General features: G+C 43.9%; 1 protein-coding gene across 2 annotated transcripts in view; it reads left to right on the forward strand.

Annotated features, from left to right (window-relative positions):
* Positions 1-8,787: 8,787 nt before the first annotated feature.
* Positions 8,788-19,594, forward strand: part of LOC122932367 (SAM domain-containing protein SAMSN-1-like) — a 54,990-nt gene continuing 44,183 nt past the window's right edge. Inside the window, exon 1 of one of the 2 annotated variants that reach the window (XM_044286736.1) lies at positions 8,788-8,922. In XM_044286736.1, the coding sequence (XP_044142671.1) occupies positions 8,866-8,922 (57 nt within the window). In that variant the 5' untranslated portion in view covers positions 8,788-8,865. The remainder of the gene's footprint in view (positions 8,923-19,594) is intronic. The other variant, XM_044286737.1, reaches the window with a different exon arrangement.

Below are 19,594 nucleotides of genomic sequence, written 5' to 3' on the forward strand. Positions count from 1 at the left end.
CCCTTGAAGCTGTCCTTATCTAGTACCTCCTCTGTTGTCTTGAGTACCTCTCGCTTTATCTGATCGGCCTCTGTGGTAATCTGTGTCTTGGCTTGTGGCTCACTTATGCTGCTTCAGCTGAACGGATGGTGACTCAGGAGGGGAACCTTTTCCTTGGATCCGGAACCCGGTTACAGGGCCTTTACTACCCTCTCCTAGCCGGCAGGCTTCAGGCCTGCTATGCTCTCACAGGCCCATAGCCTTGCTTTCTCTCAGACACAGGATCATTTCTGACCTCTGCTTCCCACAGTCTGTCTCCACTGCTACTACTTCCTGACTGGGCCTTATATAACCTAGGGTTCCCTAGCTCCCTCTAGTGACTCAGAGCTGGAACTACACCCTAGCCGGCCTGCAAAATGCACGTTTCACAGTAACAGGAAAATACATAGCATGACATTATAAGATATTCTATACCAACTTCCCCATAAATACAGGGGGAACGACAGTACCCAAGTGACCCTTCAGTAGTGACGGGGTATTACTCTCCCGTACACTACATACCCCGCTGCTTTAAGCTGAGTACGACCTCGTACTCCATCAGGGCCCACCCAACTGGAATCATGACCTGAAATAGAGGAAGACACATGCATGCATACAGATATGTCATTTACACTCTTATCAGACCCAATTGGAAATGGCGAAGTGCGGTGACAAGGGGCGTCGTTCTCTTTTTCACAGGATAGTGAGTGGAACGGGGGCGCTGACCTGGCACAGCGGATGTTGAAAGAACCAGGATAGTCCATGACAATAAATAAGTCCATAATAAATTAACCTCTCAGAGGCTTGCACATAGGAAGTCCATCTCTGGGCACATATACTTGAATAGAAAAACCGGTTATTAAATACTGTCAGCAGCACATATATAAAATGACAATACAGGACTCTGACAATACCAGGGCCATGTTATCCTGGCAAGTCCTGCTTACCCTTTAAAATATTGCTGACATAAAAATGTCTTTTCAACCTGAAATGGGGGTGAAAAGGGATAAAATTTTTGCAAAAACTTCAAGGCACAACCGGGAATTCAGCAGCAAACCGGATGTCCCAAACAAAACAAAGGCAGCTGGTAGCATTGACTCACAGTGGCACATTCTTCAACTAGGATGCCACCGGCCGTGGGTAACTGGCAGCGAGCTTCACCAGCTCTGCCAACTGGAGGGACAAACGGCCATTAAGGAAAGGAACAAGAGGGCAAAAGTACTCACAGCCGGGTATCATGTTCCTCTTCCGACGACGAGTCGACATATGGCACCTGCAGTAGTTGTTCCGGCAAGGACGGCCACATTTGAAACCCGTCTCCCCTGACAATTTTTAGAGGGGGAGGTTTATCTTTCACGGCCTCCATCTCGGCCTCCGTCCTCGGGAATGGAAACCACCGCTCGCCTCCTGCGCAGCCAAGGTCCGCCACCCAGTACACCCGCTTGCGCAGGGCCTCTAGTTCCGCTTTAGTGCAGGTGGTCGGATCTACCGGAGGTCCAGGGGGTCCGGCCGCTGGGGTAACAATGGCAGCTGCGGTTTGGCGCCGGGCCTCAACACATTCCTCTGCCCGCCGGCAGCTGTCTTGCCGCTCCTTCTCTTCCTCCCGTCTCACCGCATCGGGAGGGGGGTATGGTTCCTCTTTCTCTGGGTGCAGAGACGACACTGGCTCCTCCCACACACTGGGCCGGTCTACCTCCATCTGAGGCCCGCCTCCCAGGCGTAACTCTTCGGGGACGTCAGCCGCATCCTCCCTTCTCAAGGTGGGTGGCGCTCCAGGACAATCTCCTCCTTCTTCTCGGAGGGTTTCGGCGCCAAGTTTTCGCGCCTCTGCACATCCTGATGGCGCAGCAAAAAGCCTCATGGCGCCGGTGGCCATTTTAGATGTCCTGATGCTGCAATTCACTGACAGCAAGCAGGATGATGAAAAGTCCAGTAAAACACAGTCCACAAATGCGATTTCCTCTCTGGGGGTAGCGCAACACAGTATAGCGTCTTTGATTCCTCCCAGGCGCAATTGTAATCCACAAATTAGGAATAAAGGTTGCAGTCTTTGTAATACGGTGGTGGAGTATTTAAAGCACACAGTTCACACTTCTCTGCACTGTCGAAGTATGCGTATCCTGTTCGTGACGCCAAAAAGAGCGATGCAGTGTCCCAGGGGGTCAGTAGTGTATGCTGGGCTTTGTAGTGCAGATTGACCACTAACCTGGGATCCACTGTCGTCTTCAATTGGGGCAAATACTGGAACAGGCAGGTATTTAACAGTTCGTGACGCCAGTGTCAATTAGACGGTGACACGCCGTGTAAAGTATGGTGGAAGAATGAAGCAAGCATAGGATAGCCAACAAAACTGGAACTTTTACTGAATATCAGTGAATACAGCTGGTTCTTGACATTACAGAAAGGCCGGTCTTAGCGATGAATTATACAGAGTGTTAATTACAGGAGATGCAGTACAGGCGGCTTGCACACTATTCCTGACTGGTCCCGCTATATGTGAATTTCTCTCCAAGGTCTAATGCCCTTTATCTGGCGTACCCTTGAAGCTGTCCTTATCTAGTACCTCCTCTGTTATCTTGAGTACCTCTCGCTTTATCTGATCGGCCTCTGTGGTATTCTGTGTCTTGGCTTGTGGCTCACTTATGCTGCTTCAGCTGAACGGATGGTGACTCAGGAGGGGAACCTTTTCCTTGGATCCGGAACCCGGTTACAGGGCCTTTACTACCCTCTCCTAGCCGGCAGGCTTCAGGCCTGCTATGCTCTCACAGGCCCATAGCCTTGCTTTCTCTCAGACACAGGATCATTTCTGACCTCTGCTTCCCACTGTCTGTCTCCACTGCTACTACTTCCTGACTGGGCCTTATATAACCTAGGGTTCCCTAGCTCCCTCTAGTGACTCAGAGCTGGAACTACACCCTAGCCGGCCTGCAAAATGCACGTTTCACAGTAACAGGAAAATACATAGCATGACATTATAAGATATTCTATACCAACTTCCCCATAAATACAGGGGGAACGACAGTACCCAAGTGACCCTTCAGTAGTGACGGGGTATTACTCTCCCGTACACTACATATCCAAGTAAAGAGATCAGCGATGATTAAAGTTAAAGTTACTGATTACAGTTTATAAATGTACTCCTGTGAGCGGCGTGGCCCTGTATATTCTAACCCTCAGGCAAGTGTCCCCGTCACCATGGGAATGCCTGGGGGTTAGAATATACCATCGGATCTTCTGAGTATGGTATAAGACGGATGGGACAAGGGGCAAACAAGGCATTTTGCTGCCCCATTTGCCTTGTGATAGATACGCCACTAGGTACAGGTACAGAGCAGTATAATATATGCAGTACACGTAGAGAGCAGTACTTACATGCAAAACAGGTACAGAGCAGAACATTACACGTAGTGCAGGTGGAGAGCAGTACAGTACATGTAGTACAGGTACAGAGCAGTATAATATATGCAGTACAGGTGGAGAGCAGTACAGTACATGCAGTACAGGTACAGAGCAGTATAATATATGCAGTACAGGTGGAGAGCAGTACAGTACATGTAGTACAGGTACAGAGCAGTATAATATATGCAGTACAGGTGGAGAGCAGTACATTACATACAATACAGGTACAGAGCAGTATAATATATGCAGTACAGGTGGAGAGCAGTACATTACATACAATACAGGTACAGAGCAGTATAATATATGCAGTACAGGTGGAGAGCAGTACATTACATACAATACAGGTACAGAGCAGTACATTACATACAGTACAGGTACAGAGCAGTATAGTACATGTAGTACAGTGAGACAGAAGCACAGTATATACAGGCAGTACAGGGAGGGGCAGTACTATACTTATAGTGCACATACAGGGCAGCAGAGTACATGTCATCAGGTAAAGAACAATACAATGCAAGTACAGTAAATGAACATAATAGCTCACCTGCACTGAATCTCAAAGAAAGCACAGACTGTGCAAGGTACAAAGCACAATAAACACAATGAAAAAGAAAAAAGAAATCCAGCTTCCAAAAAAGTGACAGCCTTTATTCAATGTGCTAAATAAAATCCAATTCAGACACCATGTCTACGTGTTTCAGATCATACAACCATGATCCTTACTCATGACTAAGGATCATGGTTGTATGATCCGAAACGCGTAGACATGGTGTCTGAATTTGATTTTATTTAGCACATTGAATAAAGGCTGTCACTTTTTTGGAAGCTGGATTCCTTTTTTCTTTTTCATAATACAAGTACAGTAGTACAAGTAGAGAGTATTACATTACATATAGTACAGGTAGAGAGCAGTATAGTACATGTAGCACAGGTAGAGATCAGTATCATTCATGAAGTACAGACAGAGCAGTACAATACATGAAGTACATGGAGAGAACAATACAATACAGGTACAGGAAGAGAGCAATATAATACATGTTATACAGGTAGGGAGCAGTATAATATGCATAGTAAAGGTAGAGAGTAGCACAGTACATGTAATACAGGTAGAGAGCAGTACAATGCATGTAACACAAGTAGAGAGCAATACAGTACAGGTAGAGAGCAGTACAGTACATGAAGTACAGGTAGAGAGCAGCACAGTACATGTAGTACAGGTAGAGAGCAGTACAGTACATGAAATACAGGTAGTTTGCAGTATACGGTAGTACAGTACATAAAGTACAGGCAGAGAGCAATACAGTGCATGAAGTATAGGTAGAGAGCGGCACAGTGCATGAAATACAGGGAGAGAGCAGTACAGTACATGAAATACAGGTAGAGAGCAGTACAGTACATGAAATACAGGTAGAGAGCGGCACAGTGCATGAAATACAGGTAGAGAGCAGTACAGTGCATGAAATACAGGTAGAGAGCGGCACAGTGCATGAAATACAGGTAGAGAGCGGCACAGTATATGAAATACAGGTAGAGAGCAGTACAGTACATGAAATACAGGTAGAGAGCAGTACAGTACATGAAATACAGGTAGAGAGCGGCACAGTGCATGAAATACAGGTAGAGAGCAGTACAGTACATGAAATACAGGTAGAGAGCAGTACATGAAATACAGGTAGAGAGCAGTACAATTCAGTTACAGTTAAACAAGGAATAGTACAGAAAGGTTATATTTGCTTAAGAGGGAGCAAAATAACACAAGTAGAGAGCAGTACAGTACATGAAGTACAGGTAGAGAGCAGTACAGTACATGAAATACAGGTAGAGAGCAGTACAGTACATGAAGTACAGGTAGAGAGCAATACAGTACATGAAGTACAGGTAGAGAGCAATACAGTACATGAAGTACAGGTAGAGAGCAGTACAGTACATGAAGTACAGGTAGAGAGCAATACAGTACATGAAGTACAGGTAGAGAGCAGTACAGTACATGAAATACAGGTAGAGAGCACTACAGTACATGAAATACAGGTAGAGAGCACTACAGTACATGAAGTACAGGTAGAGAGCAGCACAGTACATGAAATACAGGTAGAGAGCAGTACAGTACATGAAATACAGGTAGAGAGCAGCACAGTACATGAAATACAGGTAGATAGCAGCACAGTACATGAAATACAGGTAGAGAGCAGCACAGTACATGAAATACAGGTAGAGAGCAGTACAGTACATGAAATACAGGTAGATAGCAGTACAGTACATGAAGTACAGGTAGAGAGCAGCACAGTACATGAAATACAGGTAGAGAGCAGCACAGTACATGAAATACAGGTAGAGAGCAGCACAGTACATGAAATACAGGTAGAGAGCAGTACAGTACATGAAATACAGGTCGAGAGCAGCACAGTACATGAAATACAGGTAGAGAGCAGCACAGTACATGAAGTACAGGTAGAGAGCAGCACAGTACATGAAATACAGGTAGAGAGCACTACAGTACATGAAATACAGGTAGAGAGCAGTACAGTACATGAAGTACAGGTAGAGAGCAGTACAGTACATGAAATACAGGTAGAGAGCAGTACAGTACATGAAATACAGGTAGAGAGCGGCACAGTACATAAAATACAGGTAGAGAGCGGCACAGTGCATGAAATACAGGTAGAGAGCGGCACAGTACATGAAATACAGGTAGAGAGCAGTACAGTACATGAAATACAGGTAGAGAGCAGTACAGAACATTAAATACAGGTAGAGATCAGTACAGTACATGAAGTACAGGTAGAGAGCAGTACAGTACATTAAATACAGGTAGAGAGCGGCACAGTGCATGAAATACAGGTAGAGAGCAGTACAGTACATGAAATACAGGTAGAGATCAGTACAGTACATGAAGTACAGGTAGAGAGCAGTACAGTACATTAAATACAGGTAGAGAGCGGCACAGTGCATGAAATACAGGTAGAGAGCAGTACAGTACATTAAATACAGGTAGAGAGCACTACAGTACATGAAATACAGGTAGAGAGCAGTACATGAAATACAGGTAGAGAGCAGTACAGTACATGAAGTACAGGTAGAGAGCAGTACAGTACATGAAATACAGGTAGAGAGCGGCACAGTGCATGAAATACTGGTAGAGAGCAGTACAGTACATGAAGTACAGGTAGAGAGCAGTACAGTACATGAAGTACAGGTAGAGAGCAGTACAGTACATGAAATACAGGTAGAGAGCAGTACAGTACATGAAGTACAGGTAGAGAGCAGTACAGTACATGAAATACAGGTAGAGAGCAGTACAGTACATGAAGTACAGGTAGAGAGCAGTACAGTACATGAAATACAGGTAGAGAGCAGTACAGTACATGAAGTACAGGTAGAGAGCAGTACAGTACATGAAATACAGGTAGAGAGCAGCACAGTACATGAAGTACAGGTAGAGAGCAGTACAGTACATGAAATACAGGTAGAGAGCAGTACAGTACATGAAGTACAGGTAGAGAGCAGTACAGTACATGAAGTACAGGTAGAGAGCAGTACAATTCAGTTACAGTTAAACAAGGAATAGTACAGAAAGGTTATATTTGCTTAAGAGGGAGCAAAAACGAAAGCTAATAGAAAATAGTGAGACTTCGGGTAATAACTTCATAAATTAATTCGGAAATGTTTTTTTTTTACAGTACAAATTAATTTATGAACTTATTACCTGAAGTCTCGCGCGTCTTCGCGAAACAATAACTTCGGCTCATCAGCGCCAATACACTCTAATATTGTATGGAGCTCCTGCTCCGTACAGTATTGGAACAAAGTTTTATGCGAATCGACTTCCGAAGTCGATTCGCTCATCCCTATTGCTAATGATTGGCCTATGTAGAAGGCCCGACAATCAGCCGACAAATTAGTAAACACTCGTTTGTCAGTTGATTGGATATTGTATGTTGGTATGGAAGTTATCTTATGTCTGTAGCACATTGCTCTGTATAAACAGAGGTTGTGCTGCCAACAATAATGTAGACAAGTGGCTGCACAAGCAATCGTCTGGGCAGTTATCTGCTCATGTGCGGACCTGAGTTCTTATGGACTTGCTATGTCTTCGTTCGGCACTTGTTACCCAGCAGAACTCTTAGCTTTTCCTCCATCAGATCATTATATAAGGGCTCATGCACACGACCGTATATATTTTTCGGTGCGCAAAAAAAGGGTTCCGCAAAAAATACGGATGACGTTCGTGTGCATTCCGAACAGCTGGCCCCTAATAGAACAGTACTATCCTTGTCCGTAATGCGGACAATAATAGGACATGGATATAAGGGCTCATGCACACGACCGTATATATTTTTCGGTTCGCAAAAAAAGGGTTCCGCAAAAAATACGGAAGACGTTCGTGTGCATTACGAACAGCTGGCCCCTAATAGAACAGTACTATCCTTGTCCGTAATGCGGACAATAATAGGACATGTTCTATTTTTTTTTCGGAACGGAAATACGGAATGTTTTTTTTTGCGGACCAATTGAAATGAATGGTTCCGCATACGGTCCGCAAAAAAAACAGAACGGACACGGAAAGAAAATATGTGCATGAGCCCTAAAGGTACACATGGTATAAGATGGCACTTACCAGATAGTAAATCACTTTGCAACCCATGTATAGACACTGAGCCATTATGGAATCCTGGAGATTTCAGCTCTGAAGTTTGTAGGACTGTTAGTGCAGCTCTGGAGTAAAATATAGGCTGTAACTCAGCATCAGTACAAGGAATAGTTACAAAGTTACTCATCTTTTTATGTAAAATATTGTTCAAAGGTGAACATATAGCATTTACTGCCGTATAGGTGCTCCCTGGGTTAGTATTTAACCGCCCGCCCCGGGCATTATGTCACACTAACCCTGGGTTCACACCTGAGCGTTTCTGAGACGCGCGTTTTACGCGCGTTTTTATGCACGGTTTTTGCAATAGTAAACGCGCGTTTGACGCGCGTTTGTGTGATTGACTGCAGTGTTGTCCAATGAGTCTACGGCCAAAACGCGGGACAAACGCCCCAAAAAAAAGCTCAAGAACTTGTTTATGCGTCGGGAGTTTTACAGCGCGTTCAAACGCGCTGTAAAACGCTCAAGTGTGAACCAGGGCCATAGGGAAGCATTGGTTTTCACGTGTTGAGCGTTTTACAGCGCATTTGAACGCGCTGTAAAACGCTCAGGTGTGAACTTAGGGTAACCCCAGACATAAAATTGTATATTGTGGTAAGAAATAACTAAGAATCTTGTTAATTACACTGAAATGTAACGGTTTTCATGAAGGGATTATCAGGCTGACAGGAAGAGTGCACATTGCAAAACATCTGCTTGTACGGCGTGGTCGCTGTGGTGTCACATCCTCTGACTTGAGGAACTTGAGGTAACGGCCAGCTAGATACGCATTCTCTCCGTAGCTCGTACCTGTTTCACACACAATGCTAAGGAGAAAGCCCTCAAATGTCTCAGACAAAGAGAAAACCCAAAAGCCGAAGGTAAGACCAAGTGGACATATTTTTTTAGTAAATCAGAGATGCAGCAGTGCTGAATTTGTAACATCACTTTAGTTTGTGTTTGATGCTTGGTACTTAGCCATAACTCTGTTATCATACGGTTAACTTGCAGTCCTATGTAAAAAGCACAGGTGACGTATGTTAACAGAATTTGGGAAGATTTGTCAAAATGCGCAAAAAATTAAAATTTTAGCAGCTGCCCATAGCAATCAGTCCTGAGTCAGGTTTCATTCTCCATCGGGGCTGGAATCTGATCGGTCGCTGTGAGGAACTGCTTCAAGTGTCTCTTGCACCGGTTTTTATAAATCTGCCCTATTGTGTTGTGTTGATTTTTATATTATGTTCATATGAAGCGGTTTTGCCGAGTTTGACCACTTTGCTCGGAATTAGGGCTCATGCACACGACCGTATGTATTTTGTGGTCCACAAAACACGGATCCGCAAAAAATAAAATAAACGGATGATGGTGTTTTTTTTTGCGGATCCACTGTAACAATGCCTCTCCTTGTCTGCAAAACGGACAAGAATAGAACATGTACTATGTTTTTTTGTGGAACATACATGCAGACATACAGACACGGAATGCAAACTGAGTCATTTCCCTTTTTTTAAGCCCCATTGAAAAGAAAAATGTGTTTGTGAACCCTAAGTCCTATGTGCACAATGTGTTGCACTCTTGTGGCGCAGTTTTCCATTAAAACCCATTCTAGGAGCATCTCAGTTTAAGTGCATTATTTGTAAAACGTGCGCACTTATGCAATCCACCTATGTGAGACGCTAAGTATGGTAAAGCCATAGATCACCTATGATGTCACATCACGTGTTGTCCTCCATGACAAACCAATATTATTGTGAAAACTCAGCACTGCTGCATCTGTACATACTGTATCTGAATAGTAACTCATGCATATAGCACATATCTTTTTAGAAAATAGTCATGTGACAGATGTGGGATTTTAGGTAAATGCTGCCCATAGTGACTAAATGACTTCTGAAAAATAAGTTGCTATGCGCTATATTGACACAATGTCGCATCAAGATAGACAGTGATCAGCTGAAAGCCACAAGCTGACATCCGATACTCCCACCAATTCACCAGAAAAAGGTGCACCTGGCCTTACACCGACTCTGCAGCGGCAGCTACAGGAGGAATGAAGTACTACATGTTGGCTATTCAAATGAATAGCTAGCATGTAATATATGGGTGGACTGGGTCTACTGAAGAGAGATGCTCTTTGTTAACAGTTTTGGCTAACACCTGAAAATAAGCTAAACTAAAAAGGAAGCGCTCAGCTTCTGCCCCATTATTTTGGCAATTAATGGGAGTTTCAGCACCTGAAGCCCCCTAGTGATCATAACGTGAGAAAAGGTTTATAGTTCAGATACTGACATAGGGAGCCATGATTATATTTATATATATATATATATATATATATATACACACAGTTGCAAGAAAAAGTAGGTGAACCCTTTGCAATGATATGGATTTCTGCACAAATTGGTCATAAAATGTGATCTGATCTTCAGCTAAGTCACAACAATAGACAATCACAGTCTGCTTAAACTAATAACACAAAGAATTAAATGTTACCATGTTTTTATTGAACACACCATGTAAACATTCACAGTGCAGGTGGATAAAGTATGTGAACCCTTGGATTTAATAACTGGTTGAATCTCCTTTGGCAGCAATAACTTCAACCAAACGTTTCCTGTAAGAAATTCACAGTGGTAATAATACATATTTGTGTAGGTATTATAAACGTTTCCTGTAGTTGCAGATCAGACGTGCACAACGGTCAGGAGTAATTCTTGACCGTTCCTCTTTTAAGAACTGTTTCAGTTCAGCAATATTCTTGGGATGTCTGGTGTGAATCGCTTTCTTGAGGTCATGCCTCATTCGCATCTCAATCGGGTTGAGGTCAGGACTCTGACTGGGCCACTCCAGAAGGCGTATTTTTTTCTGTTTAAGCCATTCTGTTGATTTACTTCTATGCTTTGGGTCGTTGTCCTGTTGCAACACCCATCTTCTGTTGAGCTTCAGCTGGCGGACAGATGGCCTTAAGTTCTCCTGCAAAATGTCTGGATAAACTTGGGAATTCATTTTTCCTTCGATGATAGCAATCCGTCCAGGCCCTGACACAGCAAAGCAGCCCCAAACCATGATGCCCCCACCACCATACTTCACAGTTGGGATGAGGTTTTGATGTTGGTGTGCTGTGCCTCTTTTTCTCCACACATAATGTTGTGTGTTTCTTCCAAACAATTCAACTTTGGTTTCATCTGTCCACAGAATATTGTGCCAGTACTGCTGTGGAACATCCAGGTTCTCTTGTGCAAACTGTAAACGTGCAGCAATGTTTTTTTTGGACAGCAGTGGCTTCCTCTGTGGTATCCTCCCATGAAATCCATTCTTGTTTAGTGTTTTACGTATCGTAGATTAGCTAACAGGGATGTTAGCATATGCCAGAGACGTGTGTAAGTCTTTAGCTGACACTCTAGGATTCTTCTTCACCTCATTGAGCAGTCTGCGCTGTGCTCTTGCAATCATCTTTACAGGACGGCCACTCCTAGGGAGAGTAGCAGCAGTGCTGAACTTTCTCCATTTATAGACAATTTGTCTTACCGTGGACTGATCAACAGCAAGACTTTTGGAGATACTTTTATAACCCTTTCCAGCTTTATGCAAGTCAACAATTCTTAATCGTAGGTCTTCTGAGAGCTCTTTTGTGCGAGGCATCATTCACATCAGGCAATGCTTCTTGTGAAAAGCAAACCCAGAACTGGTGTGTGTTTTTTATAGGGCAGGGCAGCTGTAACCAACACCTCCAATCTTGTCTCATTGATTGGACTCCAGTTGGCTGACACCTCACTCCAATTAGCTCTTGGAGATGTCATTAGTCTAGGGGTTCACATACTTTTTCCACCTGCACTGTGAATGTTTACATGGTGTGTTCAATAAAAACATGGTAACATTTAATTCTTTGTGTGTTATTAGTTTAAGCAGACTGTGATTGTCTATTGTTGTGACTTAGATGAAGATCAGATCACATTTTATGACCAATTTGTGCAGAAATCCGTATCATTCCAAAGGGTTCACATACTTTTTCTCGCAACTGTATACAGTGAGGAACAGAAGTATTTGAACACCCTGCAATTTTGCAAGTTCTCCCACTTAGAAATCATGGAGGGGTCTGAAGTTCACATTGTAGGTGCATTCCCACTCTGAGAGACAGAATAAAAAAACCAGGAAATCACATTGTATGATTTTTTAAGAATTTATTTGTCTTTCACATAAGTATTTGAACTCCTGAGAAAATAAGTGTTAATATTTGGTACAGAAATCTTTGTTTGCAATTACAGAGGTCAAATGTTTCCTGACGTTCTTGACCAGGTTTGCACACACTGCAACAGGGATTTTGGCCCACTCCTCCACACAGATCTCCTCTAGATCTGTCAGGTTTCAGGGCTGTCGCTGAGCAACACAGAGTTTCAGCTCCCTCCAAAGTTGTTTTATTGGATTTAGGTCTTGAGACAGGCTAGGCCATTCCAGAACCTTGATATGCTTCTTACGGAGCAACTCCTTGGTTATCCTGGCTGTGGGGTCGTTGTCATGTTGGAAGACCCAGCCACAACCCATCTTCAATTCTCTGACTGAGGGAAGGAGGTTGTTACTGAAAATCTCACAATAGAGGGACGGGGAGGATTGTGGAGGCGGAGCTGAGCTGTAGAAGGCGGCGCTGAAAACAGGGAAGGCGGCGCTGGGCACCGGACATCAAGGGGTGCGGCCGGGCACCCTGTATTAACGGACCTCCCCTTGGGCACCTTAAGTAAGTGATTGACAGGTTATAAAAACCTGTTTTCTAGGGAAAATAGAGCCACAGTGAGGTTTAATAAGCCCAGCTTAGGATTCTTCTTATTAGTCCGGACATGAGCATATGCTTAGGTTATAGGGGTAAAATCTGATGACAGAATCCCTTTAATACAGTGCAGTCGTCCTGTCCATTTCGCAGAAAAGCACCCCCAAAGCAAGATGTTACCACCCCCATGCTTGTAGGGATGGTGTTCTTGTGATGCCACTCATCCTTCTTTTTCCTCCAAACACGACGAGTGAAGTTTAGACCAAAAAGTTCTACTTTGGTCTCATCTGACCACATGACTTTCTCCCATGCCTCCTCTGAATCATCCAGATGGTCATTGGCAAACTTCAGATGGGCCTGGACATGTGATGACTTGAGCAGGGGAACCTTTCATGCAATGCATGATTTGAAACCATGACGGCGTAGTGTTCTACCAATAGTGCGTAGTGTTCTACCAATAGTGACCTTTGAAACTGTGGTCCCAGCTCTCTTCATGTCATTGACCATCTCCTCCCTTGTAGTTCTGGGCTGATTCCTCACCTTTCTTATCATCAGTGATACCCCACAAGGTGAGATCTTGCATGGAGCCCCAGTCCGAGGGAGACTGACAGTCGTCTTTAGCCTCTTCCTGTCACGGCCAGTGGTATGTTTTGTGACACTTTCCTTCACTTGGTTGCCCGTGGCAACGTGTGGTGTTGTGTGCATGTGGTGGCAGTGTCTCAGCCCTATGGCTGATCCCCAGGACATGATTGCCACGCATGCCATTGCCCGCGGCAACAGGTGAAGTGTGTTTGTTTATGTGTGTACTCCCCCTTTAAGTGGCCGTCTTCCCTTGCCTGGTGTTGGAAGGGTTGTGAGGAATATGGATTAATATTTACTGTCAGCCATGTCCTCACACCCCCCATTTGCTGACAGACAGCAGAGGTAGGGAAATCCACAGGATTTCCCTGCTTCAAAGCCCCCAGCCCTGATTGTAATTTGATGCACCTCTTGGCATGATTCAGTGTACATGCAAAATAAGTTTCCACTCAACCCCTCAGCCAACTAAGTGTCAGTTGGCCAGGAAGACACCCCCCAGGGGGTCCAGGTTTCAAGGAGAAGTTCACACCTCTGTGCAGCAGTTGGGAGCCACCTGAATCTGCAGGAAAAAACCCTGCTGTGGGTATCTGCTCTTGCCCCGGATCAATGAGACTTCCCAGACATATTGGCACCTACCTCTCATAAGGAATTATGAAGCGCCTGGCCATCGCAGGCGCAAACCGGATACATATTTGTGTCCCGGTGGCCACGAGGTACGGTCCCATGGTCTTTGTTTACTCGTACCCAGTCGGGGTAGGGAGATACCCATATCTCCCCATAGAAACCACATACCGGTACCAGGTTTGGGCTCTACTTGTAGCCGGAACCCAGGCAGGTCCATTAGTCCCAGAACCATCTCCCTGTGACCCTCTGGTCTGGAGCTATGAACCCTAAAGGGTTTTGTGGGTCATTTGCTGTCAGCCCAGAAAAGGAGGATTTGACCTCTCCCTGAGGCAGAGAGGGGATGGGCAGGCTACAGGTTAAAAGTCTGGTGCCAGCAAGTAGGCATGTCTTTCTCTGAAGAGGGGTCACATCCTACACATGTGTTTAGAGGGACCCAGGAAATAGCAGGAGATCACAGCCCTCATTATGTGGACTCCAGCTCAGGACATCACAAGGAACTTTCATCATACTCGGTAACTGACTTTCACACTGCTTAACCCCGTTGTAACCATATACCCTGTAATCTGTAACCTCAGATTGTCTGTGTATATTGTGTCATATCTAGTGTGCTCTTACAGCGATTAAATCTATAATTTAATCTTGTGCTATCTTGTATCTCGATCACGAATCCCCACGTCCGTGTTTTGGCCTAGTTATAAGCTACCGCGGGTTGGTTTCTGACCCTATATAATCCCGTTAGCGGACCGGGCTTATATCAAACGAGAAACTGGTGGCAGTTACCTGAGCTGAGGGCGTGCTGTTTTTACTGCGGCAGTGAAAAGGCTCTCTCAGCTTGTTGCCTCTCTGTGCCCGCGTGGACAGGACGTGTGTGTGTAAACTATACCAGCCTGACCTTACGTGCTCCTCTGGAGGGCGTAACTTCACGTTTTGGTAAACCCTGTGATCATACCAGGTCTCGTGAGCTTGACGTGGTTGACGTCAGCGGGCACGAGGGGTGGTATTCATCACAAGGGTTAAATCCTTTCTGTGTGTCAACACTGGGTGTGTCTGTGTGGGTGTGGCTACTTGGGCCTATAAAGCCTCAGTGAATATCACTTGTCTGAGGGGTACTTCAGCCATGGTTAGCTGGAGTAGCCTCCTGTGTATTCCATCTGCCAGTGGGGGCCACCCTTGTGGTCATAGGTTTATGTATGGTGTTTAGAAGATGTTTGTTTGGTCTTTATTTATTGCAGAATATGGTTTCCTGGGTTCCCGTGTGATGTCTGTGTGTGCGGTGTCCTTTGTGTTGTTTGTGGACAGCAGCACTTGCACGTGGGTTCCAGGTTGTGTGTCTGTGGCAGTTAAGTGTGGTACTAGTCTCACTTACCTGTCATTGCCATATGTCTGTTCATGTTCCCCTTTCTTTGTAGCTTGGCCAGTGAGACTCCAGTTCCTCCGTGTCTAGGATGAACAGGTCGTCTTACCCTGCTCCTTGTCCAGGGCCACCCTGAGGGCTAGCAGGAATATCAGGTTCCGGAGTATGAGCCCTCCTACCTTCAGGGTTGGCTCATACGGATAGGAGACAGGGTCAGAATTAGGGATGTGTAGGAGGTGACCTGCTCCCTGATTTCTGTCCTGGCCTGGCATTGACCATCCGCCTTCTGATACCGCACGGCTGAGGGTTTTCCCCATCCTCAGCTGTGACACTTCCATTTTCTAACAATTGCTCCAACAGTTGATCTATTTTCACCAAGTTGCTTGGCAATTGCCCTGTAGCCCTTTCCAGCCTTGTGGAGGTCCACAATTTTGTCTTTGGTGTCTTGACAGCTCTTTAGTCTTGCCCATGGTAGTAGTTGGCGTCTGACTGACTGTGGGGTGGACAAGGGGTCTTTAAAGAGCTCAGACAGGTGCTACTAAGTTAGATTAATGAGTGGAGTAGAGGTGGACTTTTTAAAGGCACAGTAACAGGTCATTGAGAGACAAAATTCTTGCTGTTTCTCAGGTGTTCAAATACTTATGTTCAGCAGTGCAAGACAAATAAATTCTTTAAAAATCATACATTGTGATTTCCTGAATATTTTTTTTTTATTCTGTCTCTCAGAGTGGGAATGCACCTACAATGTGAATTTCAGACCCCTCCATGATTTCTAAGCAGGAGAACTTGCAAAATCGCAGGGTGTTAAAATACTTCTGTTCCTCACTGTATATATATATATATCTCCGAGCACAGCATTTCTTAGGCCACTACTACATAGGGACCACAACTAGTACAGACAAGAGTGTGTAATGTGTTATTTGGCAATTCTATGTGGCAATGCTAAATCAGAATATTTCTCAATGTGGAAATGAGTTTATTGGCAATAGTATGTAGTGTGCTAGTCTAGTGATGCCACTACTATTTATTGGATAGTCATATTATATTATTTTACTACACATGGAACAAACATAGGTGCAGCTATTTTGTCCATTGAGGACACAGGGATTTTTGCATTACTGCATTCCAAGACAGATCAGTACATTTACCTTTAGCGTAGACATATTTTGGCATAGCTATACAGGTCCTTCTAAAAAAATTAGCATATTGTGATAAAGTTCATTATTTTCTGTAATGTACTGATAAACATTAGACTTTCATATATTTTAGATTCATTACACACCAACTGAAGTAGTTCAAGCCTTTTATTGTTTTAATATTGATGATTTTGGCATACAGCTCATGAAAACCCAAAATTCCTATCTCAAAAAATTAGCATATTTCATCCGACCAATAAAAGAAAAGTGTTTTTAATACAAAAAAAGTCAACCTTCAAATAATTATGTTCAGTTATGCACTCAATACTTGGTCGGGAATCCTTTTGCAGAAATGACTGCTTCAATGCGGCGTGGCATGGAGGCAATCAGCCTGTGGCACTGCTGAGGTGTTATGGAGGCCCAGGATGCTTCGATAGCGGCCTTAAGCTCATCCAGAGTGTTGGGTCTTGCGTCTCTCAACTTTCTCTTCCCAATATCCCACAGATTCTCTATGGGGTTCAGGTCAGGAGAGTTGGCAGGCCAATTGAGCACAGTAATACTATGGTCAGTAAACCATTTACCAGTGGTTTTGGCACTGTGAGCAGGTGCCAGGTCGTGCTGAAAAATGAAATCTTCATCTCCATAAAGCTTTTCAGCAGATGGAAGCATGAAGTGCTCCAAAATCTCCTGATAGCTAGCTGCATTGATCCTGCCCTTGATAAAACACAGTGGACCAACACCAGCAGCTGACATGGCACCCCAGACCATCACTGACTGTGGGTACTTGACACTGGACTTCAGGCATTTTGGCATTTCCCTCTCCCCAGTCTTCCTCCAGACTCTGGCACCTTGATTTCCGAATGACATGCAACAGTCCAGTGCTGCTTCTCTGTAGCCCAGGTCAGGCGCTTCTGCCGCTGTTTCTGGTTCAAAAGTGGCTTGACCTGGGGAATGCGGCACCTGTAGCCCATTTCCTGCACACGCCTGTACACGGTGGCTCTGGATGTTTATACTCCAGACTCAGTCCACTGCTTCCGCAGGTCCCCCAAGGTCTGGAATCGGTCCTTCTCCACAATCTTCCTCAGGGTCCGGTCACCTCTTCTCGTTGTGCAGCGTTTTCTGCCACACTTTTTCCTTCCCACAGACTTCCCACTGAGGTGCCTTGATACAGCACTCTGGGAACAGCCTATTCGTTCAGAAATTTCTTTCTGTGTCTTACCCTCTTGCTTGAGGGTGTCAATGATGGCCTTCTGGACAGCAGTCAGGTCGGCAGTCTTACCCATGATTGCGGTTTTGAGTAATGAACCATGCTGGGAGTTTTTAAAAGCCTCAGGAATCTTTTGCAGGTGTTTAGAGTTAATTAGTTGATTCAGATGATTAGGTTAATAGCTCGTTTAGAGAACCTTTTCATGATATGCTAATTTTTTGAGATAGGAATTTTGTGTTTTCATGAGCTGTATGCCAAAATCATCAATATTAAAACAATAAAAGGCTTGAACTACTTCAGTTGGTGTGTAATGAATCTAAAATATATGAAAGTCTAATGTTTATCAGTACATTACAGAAAATAATGAACTTTATCACAATATGCTAATTTTTTGAGAAGGACCTGTATATATATATATATATATACCGGGTATGTATTTTATAAATTTTTTTGGAAGGGCACAGAAAAAGACAGCAACAACACAATCTTTTTTTTTTCACACTCTAGTTTTTACAACATTCATAGTGTGATATGTGTGTTAAGTGTATTCTTTATATACAGTAAGATTACGAAACTACCAAATTTATAACAGGAGCATGAAGCTGCCATGAAAACTTGTTGACATCCCGTGTCATGGGTGTTCCGATGGGGAGACACAGGCCAATCTCTAAATTTGTCTAGTTGCTGCAGTTACTATTAACCATGGACATCTAGGGATGGGATTGGAGTTACTTCTGATCCCAGCTGTAGTAGCTGTAACATGCACCTGACACCCGCTGCAGATGTTACAGGCGTACATGTACAGTGGATGGCGCCAAATAGATGCGTTATGTTTGAGAACCCAAATTTTCAGCGTTTTGCAAATTTTCACTAATTTTGCATTTGCAGCTCCCATGCAGGGTTATTTGTCTCCACGGTAACAGACTACAAACAAGCCTACACACCAAATCAGAATAAGGGACCCCCCACTAATAAATCACAAAACCAATATAAATAATAACAACTATATTAGTTTACATCCAAATTATGAGCGTATAAAAATCAATCACAACAGCGACATGCACATATATAGAAAAAGGAGGATTCAGCGGTCCTATGATAAAAAGTTACACATATCTCACCAGGGCTTAATTCATCTTAATAGCATGCTCAAACAGGTCATGTAATCTTATGGATACACAGAATAAATATAAAGTGCAAAGTGTAACACCAAATAGCTAATATAAACTGTATATATCCCAAGATAGTAAACGGCAAGTGCAGCAATATTATGTAAAGACCAGTAGTGGAATCGCATGTTACAAACACACAGCATAGCCCAACATGATCATAAATACAGACCAGTATGCCTCCACCCCAACATACGTTTCTCTACACAGCTTCCTCAGGGGAAGAAACAAGCCCAGTGTAGTCTGGTAGTGGTGTGGATTTTAGCCAGAGTTTGTTTAACCCAACAGAATACCAGATCCTATAAAGTCCAGCCGAAAACCAGAGATGACTTGCACATGTGCTGTATAGATGAATGATGGCATAGTTTCCTCTAGTGGGGCCAAGGAACCTCATTACGATGCTGCATACCGCTAAGGCAGAACGTCGACGGGGCTTTTATATCATATTTTATTCTATAAAACACTATATCAGTTTTAATATACAGTATGCAGATTGCTTGATAACTGGTATTGGGCAATGACTAAAAAAAGCAAAAATATACAAGTAAACAACTTAGTAACATCAATCTGCAAGGGAAGCAAAGTGGCATTGTGGAAAAAGACATCAACTTGCAACTTATTGCAGATTACATATTTCCTAGTAACACTGCATAAATCTGCCACTGTTTTATCTTCAAAAAATATATCATCTAAAAAGTGTAAAAAAAAACACTCTTGAAGCGTCA

Source organism: Bufo gargarizans, chromosome 3 (assembly GCF_014858855.1).
Source record: "Bufo gargarizans isolate SCDJY-AF-19 chromosome 3, ASM1485885v1, whole genome shotgun sequence".
Lineage (NCBI taxonomy): Eukaryota > Metazoa > Chordata > Amphibia > Anura > Bufonidae > Bufo > Bufo gargarizans.